The sequence below is a fragment of the Sitophilus oryzae genome, unplaced genomic scaffold (genome assembly GCF_002938485.1).
Source record: "Sitophilus oryzae breed Bouriz unplaced genomic scaffold, Soryzae_2.0 scaffold_966_pilon_pilon, whole genome shotgun sequence".
Taxonomy (NCBI): Eukaryota; Metazoa; Arthropoda; class Insecta; order Coleoptera; family Curculionidae; genus Sitophilus; species Sitophilus oryzae.
The window spans coordinates 671316-693915 of record NW_022147601.1 but is presented as its reverse complement, the minus strand read 5'-3'; the positions used below and the strand labels follow the sequence as shown (position 1 = coordinate 693915).

Here is a 22600-nt window from a genome sequence, read left to right as displayed (position 1 = left end):
TGATTGAATTGGAGCGAGAAATGGCTCAAAACGAAATAACTAAATTACTACAGATATTCAGGCTGAGGCGACAAAAGCCATATCCAAACTACCATTTAAATCCCGAATAACTTATGAAAAGGAATAAAAAAAATTTCAAAAATGGAAGCAATTAAAAAACGTGCGAGAAGAAGTATCATTTAATCTACCTTTGCGGTTAAAGTACAATTTTATCTACTATTTTTGATAGATATAAAACAATTTTAACAGTTGCTATGAAAAAAAAAACTTTAACTCTCATTTTCTCCATAATTATCTTCTAGGACTTGATCCAGTTCACTTCTGAACCCCTCACATGTAGACGCGACTTAAAACTTACGGTCGTACCTCCATGATGATTATCGCCATCACACGTCGCGTCGCACACTTTCAATTGTTCGCCACGCTTCAGCACCGGCCTAGTACTCTTCAGTACCTCTCAGACCGTTTCGGTTTCACTCTCTTTCTCCCGCGTACCGCGACATTGGGGCCTTTGGTATGGCCCCGACGGTACCGCTGCTGGCGCTCGCCTCAGTAGTACCCATGGCCGTGGCCCGGCGCTCGTACTATGGTCGGCCGACAACCTCTGTCTCGAGTACTGTTACTTTCGTTGGTGCTGGTGGTCCAGATCGGGGTGTCCGCGGTGCGGGCACATCAACTAGGTAATTTTGTGGTCGTACCGTACGGAGTAATGTGTGTTTCATGAGTGAAGTGTGAAGAATAAAATATATTAGGAAAATTTCACTAAAAAAATTGTGTGGGCACTATGTGCTATCCCGTGATAGCAATACAATCATACAATCTCCATATTTATTGAAATTATATAATATCACCATTCCTCCAAGACATGAAATATTTATCTTTACCTTATAATGATTAAGACACATGAAAAAGTCATAATTCCTTGTCAGAAATTATGAAAGTCTAGATAAACAATCTCCGATATCTCCACATATAATTTAGTAGTTCCCAAACAAATCACTTTTAATACCTCATTAGTTACCAGGAAAAAACATACGCTACCATTAATTTTCACTCGTATTATTTCGAGCAAAAACTATTTTACCTAGCTGGAGGCTATGAAGATTTCTTGGCTTGACTGAAAGTACAAAATCTGCCCACTTTTCAAACCCCTTGGCAATGCTATCGTCAAATAGTAACAAGGTGGTTGATTTCTAAAAAACTTTCAGTAATTTTTGGACTCTGATCTTCATTAAACCACATATAAAACACTTTTGTTTGAGAATGAACTTTTAGATTATGGTGTTATTAATTTTTTTAACGCCTGGTATATATTTCCAGAGTGTGGAAGAAGCTTCCGAAGATCCAGGCAGCCTAGGATTGGCTCTGTAGGAAGAATTATCAATGGAAAGCAAAGCATTAAAGGAGCTTGGCCTTGGCAAGTAAGGAGCACTAATATTCTATACACAATAATGTATATAGTTTTATATTTATCTTAATTTACTATTTAGTCAACATCCTGTAGATTTAAAAGTATCGAAACACTTAAAATCTAAAGAGCTTGTAGAAATATAATCTATTATAAAGTCAGTGCTGTAGTTTATATTCCTCTGTGATTTGTAAAAGATGTAATTGCTGAAGTACTTGCAGTATATAAATCAATAAATCAATAAATCAATAAATCAATAAATCAATAAATCAATAAATCAATAAATCAATAAATCAATAAATCAATAAATCAATAAATCAATAAATCAATAAATCAATAAATCAATAAATCAATAAATCAATAAATCAATAAATCAATAAATCAATAAATCAATAAATCAATAAATCAATAAATCAATAAATCAATAAATCAATAAATCAATAAATCAATAAATCAATAAATCAATAAATCAATAAATCAATAAATCAATAAATCAATAAATCAATAAATCAATAAATCAATAAATCAATAAATCAATAAATCAATAAATCAATAAATCAATAAATCAATAAATCAATAAATCAACCAAATCAATCAAATCAATAAATCAATAAATCAATAAATCAATAAATCAATAAATCAATAAATCAATAAATCAATAAATCAATAAATCAATAAATCAATAAATCAATAAATCAATAAATCAATAAATCAATAAATCAATAAATCAATAAATCAATAAATCAATAAATCAATAAATCAATAAATCAATAAATCAATAAATCAATAAATCAATAAATCAATAAATCAATAAATCAATAAATCAATAAATCAATAAATCAATAAATCAATAAATCGATAAATCGATAAATCGATAAATCGATAAATCGATAAATCAATAAATTAATAAATCAATAAATCAATAAATCCATAAATCGATAAATCGATAAATCAATAAATCAATAAATCCATACATCGATAAATCCATAAATCGATAAATCGATAAATCAATAAATCAATAAATCAATAAATCCATACATCGATAAATCCATAAATCGATAAATCGATAAATCAATAAATCAATAAATCAATAAATCAATAAATCCATAAATCCATAAATCGATAAATCAATAAATCAATAAATCCATAAATCGATAAATCCATAAATCAATAAATCAATAAATCAATAAATCAATAAATCAATAAATCAATAAATCAATAAATCAATAAATCAATAAATCAATAAATCAATAAATCAATAAATCAATAAATCAATAAATCAATAAATCAATAAATCAATAAATCAATAAATCAATAAATGAATATACTAATATATCAATAAATCTATAACTCTATATATCTGTATATCAATTTATCACTAAATCAATAAATCAATAAATGTATAAATCAATCTTAACAATAAATCAATTTATTGTTAAATATTTCGAATCAATAAATCAATAAATCAATAGGTACACATTTTCCTTTGAGTCTTGGGGCATATTACTTCAATAAATCAATAAATCAATAAATCAATAAATCAATAAATCAATAAATCAATAAATCAATAAATCAATAAATCAATAAATCAATAAATCAATAAATCAATAAATCAATAAATCAATAAATCAATAAATCAATAAATCAATAAATCAATAAATCAATAAATCAATAAATCAATAAATCAATAAATCAATAAATCAATAAATCAATAAATCAATAAATCAATAAATCAATAAATCAATAAATCAATAAATCAATAAATCAATAAATCAATAAATCAATAAATCAATAAATCAATAAATCAATAAATCAATAAATCAATAAATCAATAAATCAATAAATCAATAAATCAATAAATCAATAAATCAATAAATCAATAAATCAATAAATCAATAAATCAATAAATCAATAAATCAATAAATCAATAAATCAATAAATCAATAAATCAATAAATCAATAAATCAATAAATCAATAAATCAATAAATCAATAAATCAATAAATCAATAAATCAATAAATCAATAAATCAATAAATCAATAAATCAATAAATCAATAAATCAATAAATCAATAAATCAATAAATCAATAAATCAATAAATCAATAAATCAATAAATCAATAAATCAATAAATCAATAAATCAATAAATCAATAAATCAATACATATATTAAGACAGATAAGATGGATTTTGCTGCAGTAACGGTAATAATTCGTTGTAAATTTTATATAGGAATAGGCGTCCTTTTCTGCAGTTTGGGACTATGATTATGTAGGTTAAGAAAATATTTTTTTCGCAATTTCACATAATTAAAAAAAGTTATCCTTTATTTTTTTTTACTTTATTTACTATTTAGTCTACATCCTGTACATTTAAAAGTATCGAACCACTTAAAATCTAAAGAGTTTGTAGAAATATTATCTATTATAACGCCAGTGCTGTAGTGTATATTCATGTATTATATTTGTAAAAGATGTATTTCTTCATCTTTACAAGAAGGTGGATTTATTGTTAAATATTTCGAATACCTTGAAAATTAACAGGTATATTTTCCTTTGAGCCTTTCAGCATATTACTTCAATAATAAGAATTTAGATTCGCGTTGTAGGAATATTTTACAAATTATATTACAATAAAATTAAAATCTATTTCTGTTTTAAGAAAATGTGTCTTGAAATGTTGGCTAACTTTTTTTCGAAAATCTATTACGCATAACATGAATTTTACTAAAATATCGACTTTACATTGTTTTGAAGCCAAGATAATAATAGACGTGTCTACTCAGTGTATGATCTAAGGTCTGCCATGATTATCAACCAGATCTAATGCCAGATGATTTTTTATAGCTTTAAAAATGTACAGTGATTGTTTTCATATTATTCTTCGGTGGATTTGGTTTGACAAGGTCATCTAAACACGATGAAGAAAGTAAAGAAATGCATTTCAATCAACCAGAGATATTGAAGTTGATTTATAGGAGCTTTAGTTTATTTCACGCCATGTTCAAACTAAGAAAACTTGTTCATCTGTCTTGTTAGCGAATATCTAAAGGTGTATTTGTTATTTTTGTGCAAATTATGTGCCTTGGTAGTCGTTTGAAGAAAGTGAAGTTATTTAAATGCTTCTAGATAAATAGTATAACGGACATAGGGGTGACAGCTATGTGTATGTATCAGAAAATTTCATGCGGATGTTATGAAAACTTTCATAATTTTCTAATTACTAAATTTGAGACTTTAATTTATTCATGTCGTTTAATTCAGTGAAAACTCTCGTTTTCGTTCAATATAGACTGATTTCAACAATTTGTATGTATTCGTTATTTACGACATTCTCTGGCGGTGGCAGCACCGGCGGAGAATGCATCACAAAGTCTATAACAGTTGTTATCGGTCATATTACTAATAAATTGAGTAATTTAATATACGAAAATAATCTGAAATGTTCAAAAACGCCATTGTTTTAAAGAAAATCAACTGACAACCAGATACCTTGTGCGAATGAAGCATATAATTTTTTCTTTGACCATTTAATCATGCTTGTTCTCGTACGTCTTTTTGTCTTTTGATATTTACAACCCAAACCATGCTACAAAACATAAAGCGCTTGTTTATACCTGAGATGCTTATGTAATTCACTCCCTGTTGTCGTTCGTTCTTTTGTTTAAGTGACAAGTGACGTAACAAACCGCTCAGAGAGAAAATTCGTACGCTCTGGTTGGCTAATTAACAAAGACGAACCCTTGTAATGATTTCTTTTGGCCCTCGAGCATAAAAATGGCCTGGAATTGATACTGGCGCTCTCTTTGACAATACATCGAAATAAATAAAACAAAGATTCGGTTAGTTTGTTGTGATTTATAATTTAAGAAGGGCTGGACCGCTTTTAATGATCTCTGATTTGTTTGATTCTTCTCCACCTCGAATACCAGAATAAATAGATATTAAAATGTCCGAAAAAAAAATCACGGTAAAAAACTACACAGAAAATAAAATATAAAAAAATTGTATGTGCACATATTTATGTTACACATACAGGGTGTTCAATTTGAAGTGAAACTTCTTGCTAACAGGGTGATTTAATGGACTTTTTTCCATAGCAACTGTTAAAATTGCCTTATATCTATCAAAAATACACACACCGGAAAAGTCTAGGGATCAGTAATTTTATTATTTGCATTTCTGATATAATAAAATTAAAATAAACAAATAGTTTACAGGACGTATTGGAAATAAAAATGCGAAATTTAACGAATTTTTCAAATTTCCCCTGATTTTTATTGAACTCAAAAAAATACACACATTTTTTTTTATTCTAAACTGTGAATTAAAAAAAAAAAGATAAAACCATTTTTACTTAATAAAGGGTATAGCCTCCTCTACTGTTCATTACAGCCCTAAATCGTCTCTCCATGTTCCTGATCAGGTTGTCGATCTCTTCTTGAGGTACAGCCTGCCACGCTGCATTCACAGCCCGAACCAGATTCCTACGAGTTTCACGAGGCATACCCATTCTTAAAATTCTTCTTTGGACCGCGTCCCATACGTGCTCGATGGGGTTGAGGTCAGGAGATTGTGCCGGCCAGGGTAAGATGATTAATTGATGAGCATTGATAAACTCACTTACCACTCTGGCTGTATGAAGCCGTGCATTGTCATGCATGAAATGAAGTTTCTCCCAAAATCATTGGCATGTGGTAACACGTAACACGGCAGGCTCAAGAATTAAATCACGATATGTGATTCCTGTTAGAAACATTTCAAGAAAAACGAGGTCGATTTTTCGGCCTAACTGGACTCCTCCCCAGACCATAACTGTTCCACCTTGATAAGGGTGCACTTCCTGAACATGATCCAACCGAATAAGATTTCCCGGTTCTCTCCATACCCTAAGCCTTCTCGAATCCGGATGAATTCCAAAGCGTGACTCATCCGTGAAGAGATCATTGGCCCGTTGTTCATTCGACCACTGAACATGATCTTGAGCCCACAAATATCGTACCTCTCGATTTCCTCTCGTTAAGGGATGAGTCTGCTTCTTAAGTTGACCTCTCTTAATCTATTGTGAACAGTGTCAGGACTAACGGTTACATTATGTGCTTCCTGGAGAATTAAACTAAGCTCTGGTGCTGTAAGAGTCGGTCGGCGTCGAGCACTTACTTGTAAAAAATGATTTTGCTGAGGGGTAGTAATGCGATGTCGCCCTGTGTGCCTTTCAGCAACATCACCACTTTCACGGTTGCGTGCACTTAATCGCGATATTACACTTTGCGTTGTATTTAATGCTCTAGCTACGTCGATTTGGCGCATTCCAGCTTCGAGCATACCCATGGCCCTTAGCATTTCGTCTCTGTTAAGATGTCTATGCTCCATAATGTCGTTTAATACTAAACAGAGTTATTTGAATGAATTCTGGCCAGTTATCATAAAAACATAGCCAGTACAGGTTAAATTCGAACAATTGATGCTAGGTGCTTTTTTTGACAAAAAATGCACAAACACTTCTGCAAATATCCCAAATTTAGAAATAACTAGTGTGACTACTTCGTTTCAATCGAAGTAGAAAGAATAGGCCTACAAATATGAGGTTGTTTATTCAAAACATTTATTTTTAACTTATAGTAATACAATAAAATGATATCCCTAGATTTTTCCGGTGTGTGTAGTACATAAAATAGTACTTTAACCGCAGGAGTGGATTAAATGATACTTTAACAGCGAGGATGGGTTAAAACCGTATTTCTTCTCGCACGTTTTTTAATTGCTTCCATTTTTGAAAATTTTTGTATTCCTTTTCATAAGTTATTCGGGATTTAAATGGAAGTAGTTTTGATATGGCGTTTGTCGCCTCAGCCTGAATATCTGTTGCTAATTTACTTATTTCGTTTTGAGCCATTTCTGACTTCAATTTAATCAGCAATCGACACGAAAGAGAATTAAAAAATATTGCCTCAAAACTGACAACTAAAGAGACAGCTTTATTTATTTGTCAAATTACATAGAAACCAACGCCAACCCAGTACAATATTTTTTCTACTCGTAATAAATTCCTTGAAATAATAATTTCTGAATATTTTTCACAACCTAACCTAACCTAATAGATAACGAAAGCAGAAGTCTAGGTTTGGTAACAGCATTATTTAACAAATTATATAGCTCAAGCAAAATACCGTCAGATTGGCTTAAATCAACATTCGTAACCCTGCCAAAGAAAGCCAACGCCTCACAATGTGATGACTATCGGATGATAAGTCTTATGTCCCATGTCCTCAAAACCTTTCTTAGAATCATCCACACTCGAATCTACAAGAAGTGCGAAAATTCAGATGGACAACACCCAGTTTAGCTTCAGAAACGGACTCGGAACGCGTAAAGCACTCTTCTCCCTAAATGTAATGACACAGAGGTGTAGAGACATGAATGTGAATGTATTTGCATGCTTCATAGACTATCGTAAGGCGTTCGACTGTGTTAATCATCAGAAGATGATCAAAATTCTAACAACCGGAGTTGACGAACAAGACCTACGTTTCATATCAGAACGTTATTGGCATCAAACGGCGGTAGTTGAGACGAAGCAGTCAACATCGGAAGATATACAAATCAGACGGGGTGTTCGGCAGGGTTGCGTCTTGTCTCCGCTCCTGTTTAACCTGTACTCGGAGACTATATTAAGAGAAGCACTGGATCGAATCCAGGGCGGAATCAAGGTCAATGGAATTCCAATAAACAATATCAGATATGCCGATGATACGGTTATAAAAGCCAACGATATACATGAACTGCAAAGCATTATAGATTCCGTAGTCCACTATAGTGAGATGTTTGGACTGCATCTCAATGTCTCCAAGACCAAACTATTGGTCTTTTCTAAGACTCCAATAAATGCACACCTGCATGTCAAGAGACAAACAAATGAAAAAGTGACCTCAATAAAGTATTTAGGAGCTAACATCAATAGTCAGTGCGACCCGAAAAGAGAAATATTTTCAAGAATTGAGCAAGCGAGAAAAATCTTCGTAAGAATGAAATCATTTTTTACAAGAAGAGACCTCAGTGCGGATCTCAGAACTCGAATGGCCAGATGCTACGTCTTCTCTGCGTTACTCTATGGATGTGAGAGCTGGACACTGGATTCACAGACCGAGAAGAGAATAGAAGCCTTCGAAATGTATATATACAGACGGATGCTGCGAATCTCATGGGTACAAAGGATCACCAACAATGAATACAACAAACAAAAATGTACTCCAGCGCATGCAGAAACAAAAAGAGATACTGAACACCATCAAGGAAAGAAAAATGCAATACCTGGGTCATGTGATGAGAGGTGGTAGATACGAAATACTGCGCCTCATAATAGAGGGCAAAGTGCAAGGGAAAAGATCAGTAGGAAGACGCCAGAACTCATGGCTAAAAGATTTGAGGAGTTGGTTTGAACTGCGGAAATCTTCCGGGCTGCAGTTTCCAGAGCCACAATTGCCATTTGGACCGCCAACCTTCGGCAGGAGAGGGCGTGATAAGAAGAAGAAGAACCTAACCTAAAACGTAACTCGCTATGGAAAAAAAATATACTCTGTTTTTTTTCTCAGGTAAGATTTTGACAGACGATGACAGAAGAAAAGCAGATGACGTCCCATACCAATCTATTTATTTTACTAAAAAAAGTTTCTAATAATTTTTAAGTTAACTATGGATGGGTTTAAATATAAATCCGTCATACGTCGTGTCTTGTTGTTTTTAACCAGTTTTATTGGTTTATTTAAACAATGACAGATCGTATTTCAATTTTATTGGTTTGACGGAACGATGAACGACAAACGGACGCCGATGCGTATGAACTCGCCTTTAGATTTTTGTCATTTTTGACGCTTGTCAAAGTCTTGCCAAATTATTGGTTATAATTTTGTGTCAACTTTTGTTAAATACCCTGCATTTTGAAAGATGATGCATTTTGATTCGTATTATTACGTGTGTTTTGTGTCTTTTGAAGTCAAGTGGAGGAAAAATCGAGTGAAAATTAACTGTAGGCCCAGAGCACAGTTTATGGTTAATACACGCTGCCCAGGCAGAAAGTCTTATACACCAATGAAGTTGCCATCGATAAAGTTTGTATACCATTTCGTCGTAGATAAGTGCATTTCGTATATAAGGATCAAACTAAACACATACTAAAAACTGGAGTAGCTGTAAAATATCGACATCACACGATAGGTAAATAATGGATTTTAGTACTGGTGCAGAAAAATAATGTCAAAAGGTACTGGTTTAAAAAAATTAAGATTAAAGGTAATTAATCCACCTTTAAGGTATAAAATTTGGTAGGTGTTATTATTAATAAAATAGTTGTTGTATTTACCTATGTTGTTTTATTTATACCTGTGGAATATTACAAATTTGTATTTGTACATAAGTTATATTGATAAATATAATCATAAATGCGGGTAGTTTCATAAAGCTTGAAAGTAAATAATAGTTATTTTTTATATTTTTTTGGTATGTAGTGCCTTGTTCTTGTTTGTTTTGTATTAACACATACCGTTTTTATTAAATAAAATAACTCGATTACATTTTTTCAGTTTTATACAATTTTGAAGTAATCACTTGTCATCTTGTCAATCAAATTTTAAATATATCCTGCTATGCGTTCCAGTTGTACCAACTTATTTCTTTGTAAAATAAAATAAACGACTTTGAAATTAAAATGACAGACACATCTATCACTGTCAAGGATCTTCTCGTTGGACAGACTTTTATATTGTTTTATACACGACGATAAAATTGCATTATCGTCGCCCGAAATTAATTCACTCGCGATTTCATCGTTCGTGAATAAAAAATAACTATCCTTTACATGTTTAAAACGTCACCGGGGTGATTTAATGGACTTTAACAGCTCAAAATTGAAAGCTCCATATTTGGGCGATGTTAATTTACATAGATGTAAGTGAAAATGTATTGAAATAGTCCCGCACTACCGGTTTTGGTCATAAAGTCATAAACCACCGGCCGAAACGTGAATTTCAAGTGAATTCTATCGTGTTTCGTAATTTACAGCGCTTAGCTGCAACAAGCTCAACAAACTTTATCCGTTTTTACCATTTACGGTCTCCTCTTGGCATACCAACGAGGAAAGTTATTATCCTATGTATATTTTACTTTCGGTAAGTCATTGTAGACATAATAACAAGAGCAATAATAAAAGAAAGTTGCCGATTTGCGTGATATTTAATAAAATAATTGATACGAGAATTCCAACTCTTTGCTTTACATTCGATTTCATCGCGCCTACTAAGTAATTAGAATTTAGAATACCAGCGGCGGCTCGTCAGGGTATAAGGCAAGGTAGGCGGCGCCTACCCTAAAATTTTGGCAGAATTTAAGCGGTTTATTACATTACATTATGTACTATTAATGTTGCCAACACATAATAAAAAATCGGTAAAAAAAACTTTTAAGTTAAACGGTTTTATCTTATGTGCACTGAAAACTAGAAAATAATAATAACAATTAGGTATTTCGAACTTCTAGTTCAGAAATGTTTTAGTACTAGGCAGAATAGCTAAAATAAAAACGTGGGGCCCTTCTGAAATCCTACCTATGGCAAAGCATATCTTTATACTTTGGTAGATCATGAGATCGGCGTTCGCTGGTCAAGCCGCCACGGCTGGTTATTGATTGTCAAAATCTCCAGTTACGATTATAGTAAGTCGGTGCAATCCACACTTAGTATAGAAGAAAGTATTACAGCAATAGTTAATGGGCCCCACGTTTTTATTTTAGTCTAATATGCCTAAAAGCTATTCTGCCTAGTACTAAAATATTTCTGAACTAGAAGTTCAAAATACCTAATTGTTATTATTATTTTCTAGTTTTTAGTGCGCATAAGATAAAAACCGTTTAACTTAAAAAGTTTTTTACCGATTTTTTTTATTTTCTAGTTTTTAGTATTTAACGGAAATGCCTACCGAATATTCCTCATTCTATTTAATTCATTTAGTGCATCATTATTACGTGGTTTTTTACCTGATAATTTATTGCAATCTGACGCTCAGTTGTTTCTGACGCTAACAACTCTCTCTGTCTGTCCCGTTCTGATGCTAGCCTAGACTCATGACGCTCAGGTGTTTCTGACGCTAACAACTCTCTTTGTCTCTCTCGTTGTGATGCCAGCCTAGACTCATGACGCTCAGGTGTTTCTGCCGCTAACAACTCTCTCTGTCTGTCACGTTGTGATGCTAGCCTGGACTCATGACGCTCAGGTGTTTCTGACTCTACCAGCTGCCTTTGTCTCTCGCGTTGTGCTACTAACCTGGCATCATGTTGCTCAGGTGTTTCTGTTGCTAACCGTTCTCTTCGTTTCTGTAGTCGACTATAGGTTTCATTTTCACTTTCTTTTGCACGTTTCGTTCTATACTTTTCTTTCGCCTTTTCGAGCCTTCTTTTTCGTTGTGTAGCAGTTTCGTTTTATTTTTGTTTGTTTTTTATTTATTGTTTCCATGTTGTTCCCACGAGTAATGGACATTTTAACGGTCGACCCCCAGAGGTCCAGTAGAGGGGCAAGGCTATAATATACAACAAGAGACGCCCAATCTTGAGGGAAAACGCTTGCGACATTACATTTTTAGCCACCCCTAATGCCATACAGTCCTCAGCACGTTTTAACCTATTACCTTAACTTGGGTGGTAAAGCTACCGCTAACTACGTAGGTACATCTAATCACCTATTTTTTTATCTGTCCTTCTAACGTCACACAATCTTGGACACAACTGTTCTGGACACGACTACTTATGCCCCTCACCTAATACGCCATTTTGTAACGACGTCCATCTTGGATTTTAAATTTTGTCATAATCACAGTATTCTACTAGTGTAGCCCTTTCATTTGATACCCATATTGAGGGGGTTGTGGAAAAATATGAAATCCGCCATTTTGTACCGGCGGCCATCTTAGATTTACAATGTTATTGATATTACTATATTGTATTGTCATCGGAACTAAAGGTGTGTATCAAATTTCAGATCAATCTGACAACAGGAAGGTACTTAAATTTCAATTTCTAATTTTGACCCAAATAAACAAACAAATAAATAAATACCGTACGGGTCGAGCTAAATAAAACCGTTTAAAAATACTGTTAATACACGGAAGTATGATTTAATAATCAATATTATTTTAATATTTGTGGTCTTGTATATTAAAATATTCACTATCGCTGGCGTACGGTGCGTTAGAAAACTAATAAAATAATTTTGACCGTTGGAACAAACGCCATAGTTCGGCGATTTCTACATCGCCTACTATCAGAGTCGATGCACGACGTACGGCAGTCTTCTGTCTCTGTCTAACTCATCGTGCGGTAGCGACGCGACGTAAGTCGGAGTTGTATCGTATTAAGGCGGAGCTGAGGCGAAATCTCCGGTCGCCTTCGCATGAAGTCGTGGAGGCTCGGTAGGCTTAGAAGTTAAGAAGATATTCCCGATATTTTATAATATATTTCATTTGATTCATTATACATACCATTTAAAACATTTATATGAAAATTCAAAAAACGTTTAAAACAAATTGGAAACGTTATTCAAAATGATATAACCGGTTGTATTTCAGAACATGCCACAGAAATAAAAGAATCCGAAATAAAAGAGCGCGTTATTCGGTGCAAGAAGACGATACAACAGATATTACAGAAAAGTCTCAGTTTGCTAATCAATTCGATATGTTAATAAATGTTATTTTATGAAATATTTTTTTTATCCTTCGTATAGTAGCTCGTTTAGAAGCTATAAGTAGTATTAGTATTACTAATAGTAGCTATTGCTACTATTAGTAATACTAATACTACTAGTATAAAATTACTACTAGTATATACTACTTTGCTAGTATAAAATTGTATTTTTTTTTTTTATAGTTATTACTATTGTAATAAATTATTTTATTTTAGGTGTCTTTGCAGCTTCTTCATCCACAGTTTGGATTTCTAGGTCATTGGTGTGGTGGTGTGATGATATCACAGGAATGGTTGCTCACTGCTGCTCACTGTATTCACAAGTAAGTATAAAAAAATATTAAATAAAATCCAAGCCTTATTTCTGCTTGGTTATACGCAAAAAACAAAGGAAACATATGTTATCTGTTAATTTTTTCCAGCGATTTGTTCAATTTGCCATTGGCTGCTCTATGGACAGCTGTTCTAGGAGACTGGGACCGAGATGTTGAGGAGAAAACTGAAGAAAGGATACCAGTAGAGAAAATAATTCTTCACGAGAGATTTCACAATTTCCAGCACGATATTGGTAAGTCTCAACTAAACCGAATCAAACCAGAGATTCCAAGCATCATAAACAGTGAAAAATAATATTTTTCCTTGATTCAGTCAGGATTGATTGACCTATTCAATTGTTTTCAACAAACGACTACAACTTTTGTTTTTTTTCTATTTGAAAAAGACACTCTGAATAGAATGACAGATTATATGTCAACTTTTGACATTCCCGCTAAAAAATCGTATTTTAAATTTCTATCTAAAGTGCCATGACTGTGTTAAAGACACTAATTTTTAACGAAGGAACCTTGGAAATATTGATTTGATCGTCTAATGTTTTTCGTGATTTTCAGAAGTGAAAAAAATACATGCTTACGGTCTTACGGAGCCGGTCGGCCGACTGTTTGATTGCATGTGGGCGCGGCATAAGAATGTATTGTTTTCACTGTTGCAACTAAATAGTCGGCCGACTAAAAATTACATGTCAGTGCGTACGTAAGATGATGACGAAGGACGGTATATACAATCAGTCGGCAGTCCGATCAGTCGTACATCATAGGTACGTACGGGTTTTGTTGCTTGAATTTTCCACTTGGAATTTTTGATATAATTTGCTTTTAAACGATATCGTATATATTAGGGATCCGTTATTAACATGCTAGTTTGTCATTTTTTATGAACAAATTTAGGATATATGGATTCTTAAAGGAGTTTCTGAAAAAATGGAAATTAGAGCATTTATATGCTATATTTGAAGGTAAAGACATACCTATGCACGCACTTAGATAAGATGGTGGACTATAGATTAGTCTATAAAATGAATAACTTGAATTTTGACCGTTATTTTACCAACATGGCAAATAAAAAATCCCTCTATCCAAAAAGTTACTATATTCTTAAATTGAGTGCCTGAACAAAGCCTGAACGAATCAGTTAGGTAACTCTTTCTACTTTCGTGAAATAGAAAAGGAAAATAATAAAACAAGAGACAGTTCTTCCTCTTCTTGTAAAAATGAACACGAAATGTTAAATTACAAAAGTAAAATGTCATCAGCCTTTGAACTTTCTAATATCAGACCAATCGTCTCTAATAGAACAGCCCGGAGCGAGATTTATGACTACCGCTAGTTAAGATAGCACGGATTAATACAATATGTTGTAGAAACATGGAAAACATAATTATTCCTCGTTATTTTGTTTGTATTTTAATTATTAATATATATTAATGAAATATACATAATATACAGTAATAAATACCATATATATATATATAGTATATATATATAATAATATATATATATATATTTATTATATATAATATATTATATATATATATTAACTATATATATATATAATAATATATATAATATACTATTATAGTAAAAATACTTTGGCAACTAAACCATACAAATGCAGCAAGTGTTACAAATACAAATAATGAAGTAGTAAATTTTGGGGTTTGAAAAATCGATCTAATTAACAAAAAACATTCAATATCTACTAATTAGTACATTCATTATTTGCATTCACAAAATTTATATGCATATTTTGCAAGCATTAATCTTCGAAAAATTATATTTGTAAATAATACAATATCATAGAAAAAAAGGCGTTCAGCGATGGCTATGATAGCCTTCATCGATGTTGTGTCATATTGAAAAAAAAATAGTGTCGAATATAATCCAAAAAATTACATATACGAGGAAATAATTATGTTTTCCATGTATTTTACAACATTTATTAATCCGTAGTATCTAAATAGCGTGACGTCATAAATCTCGCTCCGAGGCTGTTGTATTAGAGACGGCATTACGTCAGCATGGCCGCAAGTTGCAAACCTAATAAAATTAACACTAGAAAAGCCCGAGGGAACTGTCAAATTCAAGTTATTCGTTTCACAGACTATAGAAAACATGTCTTGTTTATAGGTAACTGTTTATAATAATTATAAAAAAATAATTACAAAAAATTTTAGAATTTTCAAATTTTTTAAAAATTAAAAACAATTCCAAAATTTTTTTTTTTTTTTATAATTTTAATAATTTATTTGCTTTACTTTGATTAATCCTGATGTAACATTTCTTTGTAATTTGTTAATGATGAACCACCCCAATAAATACCAAGGAGTGAAGAAGCAGAAATAACTACTATCGAGGAAAATATATCACTTTTACTTTTACAACCAGGAAAACCTAATTATCAGAAAAAATATACCTGTATATATGCCTGTATTATGATGTATAGACTTCTTCTCTTAGATCAAAATTAAATTTTAGTTGAGTCAATAGTATTCGCTATTTGTTTAAGAAAAGTGTCTCTTCAATCAAGAAATGTCCCGTTTTTCAATCAAGAATTTTTGCATTGAATCAAAGGGACTATTGTTTCTTGGAGCAAGAACTTCTTTGCATTTGCATATTCATTTTGGTCAAGAGTGGAAATACTTTGGACAGATAGATTCTCTTATTCTCTAAAGTCTTTTTTAAAGCTTATGAAAAGATAGTTAATGCTTTGGGCAAAAAAATGTCTGTTCGTTGGCCCTATTGAAAAGCGCCAATCTCATAGAATAACGAACTGAAAAAAGAAAATCCTTATGTTAAGCCTGGAACCACGCGCTCGACGCGATCCAAGCCGGCTACTGGCAGAACTAAAAAGTTCGTAATGGCATATTTTTAAATGGACCTTTACTGCCAGTTCATAAGTTTTTTACTTATTATTTTGGTAATTTCAATCTAGATTATGAACTTATTTGTAACAAAACATTTACAAAAAAAAATAATGTATTGTTGATACAAATTAAAATTAATAATCTAGGGTTGGAAATTATCCTTGAAATTAGAATGTAAAACACGAAAAATTTGGTAACTTGATTATTTTATTATAAACAATTGTTTAATAAAATTACATATTTAACACATTCAACACTATACAAGTACATATAAAAGTTATCAGAATTTATACAATCAGTTATAAGTAATTATAAAAAAGTTATAAATTATAAATAAAAATTCATTATATAAAAGACAGTATAGCTACCGTGGAATATAAATCTTGGTAACTTTAATTTCAACTTTAATGACCTATTCAAATAGAAACATATTACAATTCACATTATATAATACACAAAGCCAAGGGACAAATTTGTTATATAAATCTAATCTCGATGACTCGAAGCATTTTTTTTCCAATAAAAAAAAAAAAAAAAAAAAAAAAAAAAAAAAAAAAAATAAGAAAATATATAAAATAAGTAAATACAAAAATATATTTTCCAAAAAAAAAAAAAAAAAAAAAAAAAAATTTAAATAAATAATGATCTTCTTTAAAATTACTTGTTTGTCTTTTGCATAAGTTTGTATATTTAATATTATCTAAAAAGCGTATCACTTACATATAATTATCTGCAAAACCTTTAAAATTAAGCTTTTAAAAAAAAAAAAAAAAAAAAAAAAAAAATATAATACACTTAATATAAACTTTAAAATTAATGATCTTCCAAAATTCTATGAAGACAGCCGATTTTTGTTGAAAGAATTTGTTTTGATTATAGAGAAATTTCATAAAAATTATCACAGGGATTAATTAAATCTTATATATTAAACTACTTGTCTTTTAAATTTCACAATCTTATCGTCCAAAATACTCTAAAATCGCAAAACAATCCGTAAAAATATTCCCATAAAAACCCAAATTCAACCAATTTCACTTCCACTCCACAGAAACTGACAGACATTGCCAAATATGGCGAAGACCGTTTAAATTTCAATTTATTTTTCTTTTTTTTTTTTTTTTTTTTTATTTAAAGGAAAATTAACATTTTTATTAAATATTTAATTAATAAGTTGTTTCTGGCGAAAGCAACTTCATATCAATGATTATTATTATTAAAAAAAAAAAAAAAAAAAAAAAAAAAAAAATTTATATAAATTATTTATATTTTTCACTCCCACTACTCCAATTACTCCACAGAAAATCAAACGAATTGTTAATTAAAACTATATTTTGTGATGACTTATAAAATCACTGATGCAATTAAAGTCCCCATAGATGACATACTCTAGGACTTTGATGAAATTTCTACGCAGCGCCATCTATCCCTCTACTGACAGAAACTCCGCCGTGTTTCCAAAATTCAAATGGCAGTTTCATCCGCCTGGCCAATCTTTTGGGTCAAAGTCATATTCATTTCGACTGAGAGTTCCTTTTTTTCGGTGTGGTGCATTTCCCGAGTACCTACCTATTCATCAAATTAGTAACGTGATGTCAAACTCTAGAAACTCTCTATTATTGCCAATAAAATAGTAATAAATACAAAAAAATAATCGAATTCGCTTATAAACCAATCGCTTCCATTTAATATTATACTGGGTACTATAAAAGTTAACAGTGCAAGTTAAACCTTCCACCTATTACAGTTAAGACAAAAAACAAGCGTCTAAAAGCCCATATAAAGTTTACTGCCTCTTCGCGTCATAAATTTTAAAGAAAATTTTCAATTTCCTTTCCTTTTGATCCCTCCTAACACACCGAAACTGTAGGAAATCGCTCCATACCTGGGATAAGCTTGATTTAATAATTTTAAGTATGTTGAAGGGCTGTTTCCTAATCCTAGCTTGTTACATTTGACGCGGGATTAGGGTTTGAACGGTTTTTATCAGTCAGCTATGATCAAAACGAATTCTAAATGACGTAGAGGGTGTAAATTTGATTAATTTATTTATTTTTAAATTTTAGACTATACCGGGTTGTTCACCACATACGACACGGAGTATTGTAGCTAAACGATGAGATTTTTACAAATTGTAAGTTTGGGGTTCGTTGAAGGACTATTAGAGCTACAATTTAAAAATATTTTTACAAGATACAGAGTGTCCCAAATAAATAAAAAATATCAAAGTTGTATTTTTTTAATGGAACACCCTATATATTATTACATTTAGTTCTACGATTAAAATTAAAAGGTAGAAATTGTTTAAGGTTTATTATACTTAAACCTTACCAGTTTTTGGAAATATTTCAATTTTGTGGAAATTGCAGTAAAAATTAAGCTTCATTTCTCCAAGGGTATCAAAGTTTTGAATACTAAATATTTACTGAAGTTTATTTACTGATCCGTAATTGTGTTGCAAGAATAAATAATACTACCTTATATAGAGTGCTCTAAAAGTTTGTTTTAAATAATTATTAGCTTCACACGGCAATAACTTCTTTAATTTAATGGAATGCCCTGTATATTTGGAGAATCAGATAGCACAATTAATTGTCTATCAAATTTATATTATACCATTTTTACCTATTCCTTGTAAGTTTTCGGTAAGAAAAATGCGATTTTCTATACTTTAGAAACTTAGTTTTATGAATATACCCATGGACTATTGACATTTTAGATTGTTTTAAAGCAACAATGTACAAAAATGACAGACTAGTAAATTATCGTTTTTAGCAGAACGAATATATTACTAGCCCATTTGTATGCAAAAAAAGAAAAAAAAAACTATTTAAATCTTTTATAAAAGAGTATACCATTAATTAAAATATAACACCATTATTTCCGCCCATTACAATTAATAACATACTTAAATTGTGTTCGCTTAATAAATTATTATAAGATAATTATGGATTTGAATCAGGAAATCAATATAATAATAAGTTATCAAATAAAGTTCTGTTGTTATAAAATAAGCGATTTATTAAAAAAATGAAATATCATTTTTACGGTGTTACTTTTTTATGAAAAAAAAAAAAAAAAAAAAAAAAAATACAAAAATTCAGTTTTTAGTATTTGGAGCAATTATTATTAATCCAACGCCAAACAGTCAGTTAATGTAGTTTGAATACGGGAATCATATTACTTATCCCCTTTAACAAATATTAAACATGTTTTTTTTTAATTTTTAATTGAAATGTAATTTAATAATTTACTTAAAAAATATTAGTATCTGTACTCTTTAAAAATATTGTACATCTTTAAAAAATTCCTAATTTTTTTTTTTTTTTTTTTTTTTTATATTTATTAATAAGTTCTAAATTACAAGAAAGTGCATTTTCTACGGAAACTTAAAGAGGATAGGTAAAAAATGGTATGATATAATTTTGATAGACAATTAATTGTGCATCTGTTTCTCCTAAAATAATCAGAAAAAAAAAAAAAAAAATCTAAAAAAAAAAGTTATTGCCGTTTGACGCTAATAATTATTTAAAATAAATTTTTAGGGACACTCTGTATAGGTTGTATTATTTTTATATTGCACACACCAATAACTGATCAGTAAATAACTTCAGTAAATATTTAGTATTAAAACTTTTGATACCCTTGGAGAAAATGAAGCCTTAAATTTTTACTGCAAATTCACAAAATTGAAAAATATTTCAAAAACGATAAGGTTTAAGTAAATAAACCTTAATCAAATTTTACCTTTATTTTAATCGTACGAAACTTAATAAAAATGTATAATATATAGGGTGTTCCATTTTAAAAAAATACAACTTTGATATTTTTTACTTATTTGGGACACTCTGTATCTTGTAAAAATATTTTTAAATTGTAGCTCTAATAGACCTTCAACGAACCCAAAACTAACAATTTGTAAAAATCTCATCGTTTAGCTACAATACTCCGTGTCGTATGTGGTGAACAACCCTGTATATCAATACAACATAGTTTTTTCCTCTTCAGCAATGATGAAACTGACTAGACCCATAAAATTCACCTCCAAAACCAAAATAAGAGCTGTGTGTCTACCAGCTCAGCATCTCAGCCACAACCAAACTGACTTTTGCGTAGCCACAGGCTGGGGCAGAGACGTGGAGGATGGTATTTTGGCTGGTAGACTTCTGGAGGCTAAAGTACCTGTCCATGATAACGCAGTATGCAAGAAAAAGTACGGCCATTCTGTCAGTATTAGGAACGGTCATCTGTGCGCTGGACATTTGGATGGAACTACAGGAACCTGTGTGGTGAGTATTATGGATTTAATATTGAAAAAAAAATGTGGCGTCGATTTTGGCACAATTAGGGACGGGTTACAGGGTGGGTCCCTCGACGTTTTGAACCGATGATGCCCTTAAATGGACGAAATCATCAGGATTTTTTTTTAATTATGGGTCGATTAGAATCAAACTCGGCACGAGGTACCCCAACGAAATCTTCAGACAAACAGACTGTTATTTTAATACATACATACATACTGCCACAGACTAGGATGGTCACACAAGGCATTTTCTTTGATGAGCCTTTCTGTGACTGAACAGCCCGATAGGTGATCCCAAGTAGCATTTGGACGTTATCTAACGTCGGATATACGTCGCGTTCAATAAACCCGACGTCGGATACCAACGTCGGTTCGACCGCCTGACGACCCTTATTTGCACCTAAATGAGGAATACAGATTCGGGTCGCCTCGACGTCGGTATCTGACCTAATAGGGAATGTAATTCTAACAATTACCAACGTCAATATTACGGTTGGATTTATCACTTAAAATTTTCGTCGCTAAAGCACTAACGTTACGTTTGGTTTCATATCCGCTACCAAGAATACATAAAAACCAACCAAACTACCTAATTACAAATGGATCATAATCACTCCTCGAATTAATATAACTATAAGTGCCCATCTAATTTCATATTATAATAATTTCTGAGATTCATTAATCCAGACATCATTTTGTCAACGAAGTCACTTTCTTATATATCTGATTAAAATGCTCCGGAAAACAACGAGCGCCTTCAAAAATTAGGTAGATTTATGAAATAAAAATATCTATAAAAAAGTAACTCGCCAAAATATTTTTTTAATTTTCTAGCTGGTTTAATCATAAAACTGTACCGTGGTTCCCCCCAAACTCAACCTTATCAATATTATTCTACTAGAAATCGAAATGTGAATATAAATTTTAAAAAACCTTACCGTTTTTGAAATATTTTCAATTTTGTGAAATTGCAGTAAAAATTTTAAGGCTTCATTTCTCCAAGGGTATCAAAGTTTTTAATACTAAATATTTACTGAAGTTTATTTACTGATCAGTTATTGTGTTGCAATAATAAAAATAATATCCTTATACAGAGTGTTTAAAATTTATTTGTAAATAATTATTTAGCTTAAACTGGCAATAACTTGTTTAATTAAATGGAACACCCTGTTAAACGAAATCAGATGCACAATTTATGTCTATCAAATTATTTATCCATTGTTACCTATCTCTTTAGGTTTCCGTAAAAATGCAATTTTCTTGAAATTTTAGAATTTATTTATCAATATACCTGGTACTATTGACATTTTAGCATTATTTTAAAGATGTACCAAAATTTTTAAAGAGTACAGATACTATATTGTCGATATATATGATTCGTTTATTTCATTAAAAAATAAAAAAAAACTGTTTTACAATATTTGTAAAAGAGGACGAATTAATAATTGATTCCAGTTTTCAAACTACATTAAACTGACTTTTGCGGTTTGATGTAATTAATAAATTGCTCCAATATACTAAAAAAAACTGAATTTTGTAATGGCATAGACAGTGTGATAAAAAGAACACCTTAAAAAATTGATATTTCATTTTTAATAAATGCTTATTTATAACAAACAGAGACTTTAATTTTGATAACTTATCCACATTTATATTGATTTCTGACTCAATTCCACATTTATTTGATAATAATTTATTAACGAACACAATTAAGTATAGTAATTAATTAGTAGTTATGGCGGAAATAATGGTTTTATATTTAATTAATGGTAATTACTCTTTTATAAAGATTTAAATAGGTTTTCTTTTTGCATTTACAAATGGGCTATTAATATTATCGTTTTGTTAAAAACGGATAATATTACTAGTCTTACATTTTGTACATTTGTTGCTTTTAAAAAAATCTAAAAAAAAAAAAAAAAAAAAAAAAAACTTGATAAATGAAGTCTAAATTATAAGAAAATG

The 22600-nt window shown here is 30.8% G+C and overlaps 1 protein-coding gene across 1 annotated transcript; it reads left to right on the top strand.

The window, feature by feature from the left end:
* Positions 1 to 579: 579 nt before the first annotated feature.
* LOC115891130 (chymotrypsin-like elastase family member 2A) lies at positions 580 to 20621 on the top strand (the record flags this gene model as incomplete). Its single annotated transcript, XM_030911525.1, is given in 5 exon segments — positions 580 to 680; positions 1321 to 1421; positions 13350 to 13456; positions 13556 to 13701; positions 20341 to 20621. Coding segments are annotated over 5 exon segments (729 nt in total), but the record flags the coding sequence as incomplete, so codon positions are not given.
* Between the last annotated feature and the right edge of the window lie 1979 nt (positions 20622 to 22600).